Here is a 12,138-nt window from a genome sequence, read left to right as displayed (position 1 = left end):
AACCCCCACTGCTGCATATTTTAATTCATTCTCCCGGCCCTCTGGACTTCCCTTCTGTCTCTCCCCAAACCTAATCCTGTCCCTCCTTTTCCCCTCCCCAATCCCTTTTCTTGCCCAGGTTCCTCCCTTCCTCTGCCTCCCATGATTATTTTTGTTCCCCTTCTAAGTGGGTTTTAGGTATTCACACTTGGAGCTTCTTTCTTGTTAAGTTTCCTATGGTCTGTGAGTTGTGTATCATGGGTATTTATCTCCTGGTACAAAGCTCAAAATGTGTGATTTTAAAAACTTATAGTGGTCTGTCTTTAGTTGTGGGTAGTATTTTTATTGATCTGCTGTTTGATAGATTAATATCTAAGGCATAGAAATGTTTAACTTGAAGTTAGTTCCTATTAAAGCTGTCTTGGACTTTTACTAAAGATAAATGCCTTCTTCCTCAATCCTTGACTTTGACTTTGCTCTTTCTCAGTCGACTTGGAAAATTAAAGAGTTTAAGTCACTTAGCAATTGAACTTGTGGTCTCTGTCTGCACATTTTTAAGTTACTCCTTACCTCATCTTTTCAGTATGCTTTTGCTGGGTTTTCCTTGATATGTAGGTGGTTCCTGTAATTGCACCTTAAGAACTTCTATTTCCGCATTTATCCTTCTAGATACATTACTCATTTCCTATGGCTTTACTTATCAAAAGATTTCCAGGTCAATATTTTAAGCCTCCTTCTCTTTTAAAAAAGAACTTATTTCTGTCCATAGAACTTTTTTTTTTCTTTTGGTTTTTATAGAGACAGGGTTTCTTTGTGTAGCCCTGGCTGTCTAGGAACTCACTCTGTAAACCAGGTGGGCCTCAAACTCAGATATCTACCTGCCTCTGACTTCAGAGTGCTGAGATTAAAGGTGTGTGGCACAACTTCCCAGCAGAACTTTTCTAATTAGTTAAATAACTGCTACCTCAAAAATATTTACTGTTTCTAACCCAAATCTTTGTTTTCCATTCTGACTTTCAGAATTCTTTTAGGTTTTTGTTAGTATTGTCACCATTGTTTCAGCCAGAATATACCAGTGTGTGTGCGTGTGTGTGTGTGTGTGTGTGTGTGTGTGTGTACTAAAAGTATATATGTGTGTGTGTGTGTGTGTGTGTGTGTGTGTGTGTGTATATATATATACTTTTAATTCCATATACACAAACTGCCATTATGTTCATTGCTGAATCTTTATTGTTCAGTAGATATCTGAATGGACTTGAATTATATGAATGGATATTCCCTCTCTTCTTTTCCAAAAAGTCTTAATTGTACTAAGTTACAGTTAATGATCTTAAGAAAAGAGTGACTAGATGCAAGAGAACTTGAGTAAAATAAGAACCGAGAAGGATCCCTTTAACTTCCCATCAAGACTGGGAAGAATGAGTCAGTAAAGTATGTGCAGGCAGTTGCCATGTTAGACTGCAGTGTGAATCAAAGGACTAGCAGTTTAGATTCAGATATTTTCAAGGGGAGCGACTGATTTTAATCAGACTTGGGCATGATTTTATGCCAAAGGAATGCTCAGGAGAATTCATGAAATACGAATATTGAAAACCTGTGCAACAATTGGTTTTGGATCAGAGATGTTTTTCACTGAAACATTGACACATGCCTCAACTCAGATAGTCTTAGTTTTTCAAAAGTAGAAATTAATGGCTATCTTACTGAAGAACTACCTTACTGAGTTGTGGTGGGTGATAGGGTGAAGCTTTACGTAGTGATGGCATTAGAAGTGGCTGCTATGAGGCCAAGAGAGGATGTTAACTACTTTCAAAGAAGTAGTCTTTGTCTAGGTTGAATCCATTTGTTTATAACTAAAGCACAAGGCTTTGGTTTCAGTAGTAGTGCTTAGTAGTAGACGTATGTGAGCAGAGGGACTTTAGGCCAGGACGCAAAAGGAACTAAATACATGGGAAATTTGGTCAAGGGAGAGAGGAAAATGTGTTAATGTGTTTTGAATTCCAGCTTATTTATGACTAGAGAAAAGAAGCTGAATTCTGTTAGAGCCAGTGAAAGTCGAGACAAAATACTAGTTTTCTGGGTGAGCTGAGGATTTCAAGGTGAGTAAGAATAATAACTGGGGGGACAGAGGGAAGGGACAGAAGAAAATAAGGGGTTGTGATTAGTGCTTTCTTACAGATGATTTTCTTTTTTTCTAAAAAAATGAATCTCGGATATCAAGTAGTTTAAGATGAAAGCAGCAGTCTCCAAACTTTAAAAAAAAAAATAGTATACATTATTTGTACAAAATGATTGGTTTCACCAAGCCATTGTCAGGTTTCTAAGTTTTTATAAGCCGATCTTTGAAAGAGGGAAAAGAGCTAGCATGTGCACTGTAGCATGTTTGTATTTATAAATTGCAAGTAACCATTTCTTCAAGCATTAATAGTACAAAAATTATTTTTTATGAGAGCATTGTGATTTGTTTGTCAAGGTTTGGTTTAATACTTCCCTGTTAAGATAGTTGAAACTTCTTTTATGCTAGGTTTATTTGGATACTTGGTTTTAATGACTAGTGCAGCTCAGAACTTACGAAGATGCATACATTTAGATGAAGTCCACACCAGCTGCAGTGACCATATCGCTTATCTATCAAATGCGCCCTAATTTTTGTTGAAGTCCCTAGTAAAATTTCTTTCTTTTCTAATTTCATTCAGTTGTTCTTGAAAACTAATACTCAGGTTGTGCTTTGCTGTTAGTCATCACACACTTCTCCAAGTGCAGTCTCCACCCTTGTATACTCTGTTCTGTGCCCCAGGAGGCTGATTTCTAAGGACTGCATCAACTGGTCTGCCTTGTCCCCTGACTTCTGATTGGGTTCAGCCAATGGAAGGCACTGACAGGAGGACCAAGAGGTAGGAGTATTTAACATCTCCCTCTTTCCTGGCCTTCAGGCTGTAAGTGTGCTCAGTTGTTGTATGGCGCTCTTCTTTAATTACAGTTCTCTTGGTCTGTTAACTACTCCCTCTTCCCTTCTCTTCCTCTTTTAGGCTTAGAGTGGGAAAAACTCCTTGTTATGGAGGATCAGGAACACTTCATCATTTCTTCCTAGTTTCTCTTAGCCTTGCCTGCACATTTGTAAATAGTCCCTGCATTAAACAACACTCACTGACTTGTACATGTCCTTCCTTACTGTAGGACCCTGGATAACAGTTACAATTATGTTTTAACTTTTCTTTAAATGAATGAGTTCACAAAGTGAGACTTTTCACTTAGAATATTAAACAGATTAGGTTAATTTCCAGATTTTAATTGTGCTCTCTCTTGGATATGTGTTCACACTGTGTGTGTGTGTGTTGTGTGTGTGCACGCACATGCTCGCGGAAGATTGAATCCAGGGCCTTGTTTATGCTATTTATATCAGTTTTCAGTATTAATTACTTAACATCAATTTGCTTCTTGTTAATACTTGTTTTAGTCATTGTAAGTAGAATTTAGTCTCTGAATTCTGAAATTCAGAATGTATTAGCATAGACATTTTATGTTTTAAAGGAAAAAAATAGAAATGATGATAAAGATTCAGCGAGTCAGCTATAATTATTATAAGGTTTTGTGTATAGTTGGTATATTCTTTTTAAACCACTGTCCTACTGATTTCATGAAATAATTTTCCTCATAGGAAGAAAATAGCTTGTTTTTTTTTTTAAGGGAAGAGTTATTTTAGTGTATTTATATGGTTCTTGATCATTGTGACAGTTCCTGTTTAGAGGTGAGGGGAGAATTATTTATCTTAATTTATAGGGCTTTATTCTCTAATAAATAAAAACCAAATAACATAAACATACTCGGGACTCTTATTTTGGACAAATATACATAGGTTGGAGTTTAAAACTTGATTTGTATCATTTCAAAGATATTTAAACATGCATGCACACACATATATGTGTACTCACACATACAAACGTGTATGTATAAGCTATATATATACTATACTATAATTTGTGGTCAAAAAGTACAGTCAATAATGAGAGAAAAATCCCTTGAATTCCTGGACCTTTCCTTCTTGTTGGGGATAGATAGGGTTGGTTGGTTGGTTGGTTGGTTGGTTGGTTGGTTATTTATTTATTTATTTATTTATTTCGGTGTTTTGACTTCATGTATGTCTATAAAAGCAAGTCAGATCCTCAGAAACTGGAGTTACAGACAGTTGTGAACTGCCACATGGGTGCTGGGAATTGAACCCAGGTCCTGTGGAAGAGCAGCCAGTACCCTTCCTTAGCCACTGAGCCATCTCTCCAGCCTCAATAGATACTTTTGTAATTGAAAAAAAATTCCATACAATATATTTTGATCATGTTTTTCTTCTTCCCAGATCCTCTCTACCTCCCTGTGTACTCAATTTTGTTTCCCCCCCTTCCTTTCTTTTTAACAAACAAACAAAATCAAGAAAATCAGACAAACCCACCCCAAAAACGAAAGCCAAATATATAAGCAAAAGGCCCAAAGCAAGTTAAGACAAAAAGTGTACAAAAGAACCCTGAGTTTGTTTTGTGTTGGGCAACTACTCTTGGGCATGGGCCTACTCTGAAGTGCTAACAGGTGCCAATTGCAATTTTTGCTTAGGGCTGAGAGCCAGTGTCTAAATTTTCCCCTCAGTGCTTCGACCCTGTCTGAACTGGGCCTGTTTCATGGGTCTTGTGTGTGCTGCCACAATCTCAGCCAGTTCATAGATGCTTCAGTCCTGCTGTGTCTGGAAGACAACTGTTTCCTGGAGTCATCCATCTACTCCTGCTCTAAAAGTTTCTGCTTACTATTTTGCATAGATCCCTGAGTTTTGCCAGGGGTGGGGTGTAGACAGTTATTAAGTAAATACTATTTAACACTGTGTTGATAGGTAACATAAAGACAAAGAAACCAGTATAAGGTCATAGAGTAATAGGGGAGATGTTATTAAACATCATAATTAGAAACCCTTTCAGATTTGGTGGCATGTAAAAATGGTTGAAATGAGAGGCCTCCATGTAAGCATCTGGGGAAGAGTATTTTTTTGGACGAGTAATGGAGTGCAAGGATTCTAGGGAAATGGGAATGTTGGTGCTTAAGAGCCACTGGGAGACTTTGCTAGCATAGAGAACAAAGGCTTAGAAAAGCAGAAAGGGTGGCCTTAAGGACATCAGATGTGTTACAAGTAGAACTGGGAGATTTAGGAGGAGACAGCAAAGTAATGACATACTCCAACTCACTTTTAAAAGCGTTATGCAGGTTTCTGTACTCCTAGAACAAAAGGAAAGGGAAAAAACCTTGTCCTGTAGCCTTTGTGGTAATCTAGGTTAAGAAATTGAACTCATACATAAATAAGCACACATACTTCTAGATGCCATTTATTTGTGATTGCTTATTTGTGATTTTATTCAAAATCTTTTTTTACATTTGTGAGTTTATATATAAGCACCTGGTCCTCAGATGAATTGGTTCTAAGGTATGTTAATGAATGTAATCTGGGCCTTGGAGATGGCTCAGCAGGTAAAGGTCCTGCTGCCAAGACTAATAACCAGAGTTCACTCCTTGGAACCTCCATGGTGGAAGAAGAGAACCATTTTTCAATTGTCCTCTGACCTCCATGCATACCAGCCTATGCACATGCACACACACACGCACACACACAAATACATAAATGTAAAATTCTGTTAAAAGGTAGAAAGAATATTTGAAAGCAATATTCTCATCTCTACTGGCATATTGTGGCATGTATGCCCTTCCAAATATACAATGAATGTAAATTTTTAAATTAAAATATTAATTTTTTAAAAAAGATAACTGCCTGAAATAGCAAACCAGATTGGCTCAGATTCTCCATTAGAAAACTAATGTTCTTATCTTATATAAAGCTATATCAGTTAATGTTACATCCTTGTAACAAAAAACACTAGTACAATAATTCAATAGAATCCATTCATGGAATCTAGGTGCCAGTGAATGTAAGATTGATAAGTTATTCTAATTTATAGTCATAAGTCAACGTGGACACTGTATAAAAAGGTTGGGGCTTTAATTATATCTTATAGTATAAAAGTTTATGCTTCAGTAATCTTTTCGACAGTTTTTAGAAAAGCAAGGAAATACAACTATTGCCAACATTTAATTCATATAAGTTCTTTTTTGTGTGTCTGGTTGCTTAAACAGAGGGAATATGGATTTATTAAGGTAAAGTAAGAACACTCAAGAGTGGGAAGGGCTGCAAGGTGGGAATTATTATTATAAATTATTACATAGTATTTCGAGTGTCTTTGAGGATTTGAGTGATATGCCTTAAGTACTGACTTGAGTTTGCTGTTGCAGAAAGAACATGTGTGAAGTTTTTAGAGGTTTTGGCATACTCTACAAAGGTAGAAGAGAGATTTTATCTGAATTTTTTAAATTTATTTTTTGTTTGCTTGCTTGCTTGCTTGCTTGCTTGAGACAGTTTCTCTGTGTAGCCCTGGCCATCCTGGAACTCAGTCTATAGACCAGGCTGGCCTCTGTTTCAGAGATCTGCCTGTCTCTGCCTCCTAAGTGCTAGGATTAAAGGCATGTACCACTACCACCAGGCCTGAAAATTTTTTATAATTACTGTTTATATAATAAATATAGTCCTAAAAATCAGTAGTTGGACTAGCCTTTAAAACTTTGCAAGGTCAGTATAATGTTTTCTTTTCCAGGACAAATATATTTTTACTGACTTTTTTTCCTTTTTTAGGGGGCAGGGGAGGCAGTATTATAGATCAGTCTTAGGGTTGTAACACTTGCTACCTCTGAATTACATCCTTAAGTCTATTGTAAATATTTTTAGTCATTTCAGATTCATTAAGATGATTTGTGAACAATTAAGTGAACTAAGATACTATTTTTAAGCATTAGACCAGTATTTCAATGAATTAATAAAAATATTGTAAAAGACACATTAGCATTGAGATTGGAAAGGAATTCTAGAGTTATAAATTCTTTTTACAGTTCAGTCAGCAGTCAGGTTTCATTACATTGTTCATTCATATTTCTATTAATATTTTTTTCATTAGTTTTGATAAGTAATGTTACAGAATTAGTTAGATCACTTTGTAAAAACACATTAAAATGAACCTCTAATTCATCTACTCATGATCTATTATTGCTAGGCAGGTGTTCTCCTTGGGCCTTATAATTCCTTAGTCTCAGCCCATATAATTGCTATGTATTGTAATACTGCACTTATTAATAATTTCCCCAAAGTATTTATGTATCAAGTATCTTTTTTCTCAAAATGTTTTTAGATCATTGTACATTTCTCATACATTAATAAACAATATGATCTCTATTTCAAACAAAACTTTCTATTCAACAATTAGTATTTAGTCTTTAGTTTGAATGCTTCAGACTTACATTTTTTAAATGTAGAAGAGATACTGCCCCTCAGTGGATTTTATATGAAAGAGTTAGACTCTTGTATGGGAAAGATAAATCTCAAACATGGCAAAGGAAAGTTTGACTAAATATTTTGTATGTAGACAGAAAAGAAATTCTACTTAAGGTACTAGTTGAAAGGGTGTGTTGCTTATCCAGAAGATTTGACCTTGTGAATTGACTTATTCTTCTCCAAGGCACTTGAGAGAAAAGACAACGATAGCAGTTACATCTAGAGGCTATTATGGATTGGAGGAGGAGAAGGGAACTGCATGTACTTCAACAAGGCGTCGGTCAACACCTCGAAGTTTGGCAGGTTTGACAAGTGGAGTTTTTGAGTCTATAATGGTTCAAGTTTTGAGACAGGAAGAACAGCTGAGAGCAAAAGAAGAAAAAAGGTAAATGTTAAAATGTTAAATGTTCAGATTTACAAGAATTACTTTTAAAAGAATAGCTCCATTTATATGCCAATATCACAGTTTTGGTCCCGTTTTAGTAGGATTCTGTATTTAGTAGTAGTGCACTGTCAACAAAATATGAGTTGTTAATGAATCCGTGAAATTTATTTTAAAGTATAGTTTTAAATTGTAAAACAATCATTTTGACACTATACAAAAATAATTTTTAGAAAATTTTCTAGTTTTTTAGAAATCTTCTCAGGGGAACTTTAGATTACAGCAGTTTTTCTATAGACTTGTATTTTTAGAAAGGAATCACGCACCTTTAAATTACTATCAACTCCAGAAATAATGACATTTAAGAATGACATAGGGGCTGGAAAGATGGCTCAGTAGTTAAAGGCTCTCGCTGACCTGGCAGAGGACCCACATGGTAGCTCACAGCTCTCTAACTCGAATCCTAGGGAAGCAAGCATCTTCTTCTGGCCTCTGAAGGCACCAGGCATGCACATAATACACAGACATAAAGCATCCATACACATAAAATAAAAAATTAAAGTTTAAAAATTAGAATGACACAAATCCACCTCTGCCATTTCCTTCATTTATTAACTTCTTGGATAACTGCTTGTTTTAGACTTCTCAGGAAGGAGTCTCGTACTCAATTAGTGGGTACCTTTTTGTGCCCCAGAGCATAGCGTGATGGCATTATATAATAATTTTCTTTGTAACAAAAGCAAAATAGAGCCCCTAAGAGGTAAGTGAAACTCATTTCTGTAATTGAGTAGTGATTTTACACCAAATACACTAGGAATATTTGCTGAGATAGTTAGGTTTTGCTAGTGCTAGTTGAAGGCAACTTAAACCATTTTGCTCCTCTTATACTAATAAATGTAACTTGCTTTGATAATTGTAGGGCTAAAACACAGTCATGATACTTTCAGTAATCTTAGCTTTTTTTAGCGGTGATTCATTTCGGATACAACTCTGGATACATTTCCCCACATGTATGTAGCCTAGAGTTTTTCTGCTATAGGATATGGGGATTTTTAGAAAGAATTAAAATTAACCTGACAGTAGTGCATAATTGATTGGAATAGAGTAACCAGAAAATTGGCAGGCAGTGCCTCTATTACTAGTCACCAAGAGGAGAGAGAGATGAGATTGCTCTGGGAAGGCCTAACAGGACCTTATACCTGCCTTGGTAGAAATAGAGCAAGGGCACAGCTGGGTGTGTGTGGTAGAACTTGCCTTTAATCCCAGTCCTCGGGACTCAAGCAGGTGGTCCTCTGTGAGTAAGGCCAGCCATACACAGTAAGAATGACTCTATACTAACAAGGAAGAAAACGTTTGTAGTGTTTACTGAGCCAGGCTTAACTCTCAACATGTGTGTCAGTTTGTATCCCAAGTCACAGAAAATAAAGTAGTTTGCCCAGAGTCACATAGTTTTTGAGCATCTCTTATGCCTGTGTTACTAAGCAGGACACCACACTGTGATTTGCAGAAAAGTCAGAATAGCAAAGAAACTGTAAGTTTGAAAATGAGAAGAAACAGAGAACTTGTCTAAGAATAAAGGTATTGAGATGACAGACATTTAATCTTCCAAGTGTGACTATATAGTGAGAAGCTAGAAATAGTCCCAGATCATCTTTCTTTCAGCCTTACATATATTTGTGCCACAAATAAGCAGAGGAGAATAAGCCATTGCGGAACATTGTCCATGAAATGTCCCATGACCACCCAACTCCCATGTTTTCTTATTTAATTGTAAGCATTCTTTTTTTTTCTTTTCTTTTCCTTTTTTTTTTTTTTGGAGCTGGGGTCCGAACCCAGGGCCTTGTGCTTGCTAGGCAAACGCTCTACCACTGAGCTAAATCCCCAACCCTGTAAGCATTCTTTATATACTCAGAATACAAGTCATTTGCCAGACAAGTATGACTGGCAGATGTTTCTTCAAAACTGTGACTTGCCTTTCTGTTTTCCGTGTATATCAAGAAGAAAGTTTTACCTTTGATGTTCAGTTGATTTTTTTTTTAAAATTTACACTTATTGTGAACTGTATAAAAAACTATAGACGTAACTGAGGTTATGAAATTTTTCCCTCCAGAAGTTTCTAGGTTTCCATTTTTATGATTATATTTACTATATAATTGAAGTTAAAATTTTGTGTGTAGTGTGAGAAAAGTATAAAACTAATTTTTTCATACCGGTAACCAGTTTTGCCAATATCGTTCATATTGGGGAAAAACCTATTATTTTTCCACTGAATTCTTTATGCATCTTTATTGAAATTAATTGAACAAGTATTTGTGAGTCATTCTGAATTCAATTATATATAAATACGTTTGAACTATTTCTGCTTAATTTGATGACTTTATTTGATACTAATACTGAGTACTATTTGAATTCAACTTTATATAGTAAGCTTTAAAATTAGATAATGTGAGCCTTCCATCTGTATTTTTTTTTATTTTTACACTTGTCTGTATTATGACCTTTACTTTTCCATGTAGTTCTAGAATATTGTAAGTTCCTATATTAAAAAAATAATAAGTCTGAGGGGATTTTGATTAATATTGCACAGATACTACTGATTAATTTTTGGTGATTGTTTCCTCTAATTTCTTTCCATAATATTTTGTATTATAAGTCATTTTAACTTGTAATTACATAGAAATTTGTAAGTATGTAGTGTAAGTGACCTTTGGCTATTTCTTAATTCTGTCAGATTGTGCTTCATCTAATGTAAAATGTTACTACATACTTGTAATTTTTTAATTATAAAAATTAACCCATTATTGTACAGATTAGCTGGGCATGGTGGTGTACATGTATAGTCTCAGCACTTGGAAGGAGTTGGTAGGAAGATCAGAAATTCAAGTCATCCTTGGCTTCACTGGGAGTTTGAGGGTCAACATGGTCTGTGTTATGATCCTGTCTCATAAAACCAAATTTGGCCTAAGGAGAAGGCTTAGTGGGTAGAGTGCTTGCTGGTGAAGCATTAGGACCCGAGTTTGATCCTGACTACCTGCATAAAAAGCTAGATGTGGCAGCACACATCCGTTACTAGAAGGCAGAAACAGGAGGATCCCATGGCTGTGCCACCCAGTCAGTCTAAGCAATTGGTGAGCTCCAAGCTCGGTGGGAGACCCTGCTTCAGAAAAATAAGTTGGAAAGTGATAAGGAAGACACACAATACCAATCTCTGTAATTACACCAAGCACATACTCCCCTGCACACATCTGTACATATGCATGGATGTACACATTCAGGTACACACACACACACACACACACACACACACACACACACACACACGCATGCACTTTTAATTTTTAAAAAGGAAAATTGTATTATATAGCAGACTATATTGACTTCAGTGGTAGTGTGTATTGTCCGCTGTTTGGGTTGATGTCAAAAATAAAGCTCTTTCATAAACTGTGTACTTACGTAGAATATTATTTTCACACTAGCATTTCATGTTTTTATTCAGTAAAAGACCCTTTCTCCATAAAATGAGGTGAAGTGCCTGGTGTGATGGCATATGCCTTTAGTTCCAACACTTGGAAAGCAGAGACAGGTGGATTCCTGTGAGTTCCAGCCCACCCTTTTCTACATAGATTCAAAGACAGCAGGACTGCATAGTAAGACCCTATATCAGAGATATCAAACAAAACCAAAACAACAGAATATGATGGAGCACAGTAGAACAACATTAACTTTGCCTTCACAATGCCACAGACATGTAACACACACACAACATAAAATATATTGTACATATTAATTGATCAGTTTAGGTTTTTTTTTAGTATTTTATTGAATTCTATAGCATATATGTCAATCAAGAATGTTGCCCTGTAGTTTTCTTTTTTGTTGTCTTTTTATTAGTTTTGATATCAGAATAAGACTGGCTTTGTAAAAATGAATTTGGAAGCATTTCTTCCCTGCTGCTTCATGGAATCATTTGAGGGAGTAGTTTCTGGTACTTAGGAAGGAGTTACAAAAAATTCATAAAGTGTGACATCTCTTATTAAAGGGTTCAACTCAAGCTAAGGAGGGAGCCAAAAGAATAAAATAAATACTTTCTGATCAGTTCTCAGAGGTCTCCATTGACTGAATTCAAGGGCACCAAGAGGATGAGGTTGCCTGTAGATCATCTGTACAGCAGAGAGTGGGGTAAATGTAGAGGCAAGCAAAAGCTACTTGGTACAGTATCTTTAAAGTGTTCATCTCTGACTCAGTTATAAACCTACAGGCTTACTTCCTAGACTCAGCATTACTGCAGTGCCTTTTTTGGTGAATGATATTACCATCTATTGAATTGTACAGGTTAGAAATCTGAAGTTCATTCTGGAAATGTTCATAT

At 35.9% G+C, this 12,138-nt stretch overlaps 1 protein-coding gene across 9 annotated transcripts in view; it reads left to right on the top strand.

Moving 5' to 3' along the window:
• Positions 1 to 12,138, top strand: part of Kiaa2026 (KIAA2026 ortholog) — a 77,772-nt gene that overhangs the window by 9,371 nt on the left and 56,263 nt on the right. For all 9 annotated transcript variants that reach the window (XR_004386812.1, XR_004386814.1, XR_004386811.1 and 6 more), the window contains exon 2: positions 7,572 to 7,772. Coding sequence is in view for 5 of the 9 variants with exons in the window: in XM_032891787.1 (XP_032747678.1) it covers positions 7,572 to 7,772 (201 nt within the window). In the remaining 4 variants the exon portion in view is untranslated. The remainder of the gene's footprint in view (positions 1 to 7,571; positions 7,773 to 12,138) is intronic.

This window comes from Rattus rattus, chromosome 2, assembly GCF_011064425.1.
Source record: "Rattus rattus isolate New Zealand chromosome 2, Rrattus_CSIRO_v1, whole genome shotgun sequence".
Taxonomy (NCBI): domain Eukaryota; kingdom Metazoa; phylum Chordata; class Mammalia; order Rodentia; family Muridae; genus Rattus; species Rattus rattus.
Note: the sequence above shows the minus strand (reverse complement) of the source record. Positions and strands in the feature narration are given on the sequence as shown.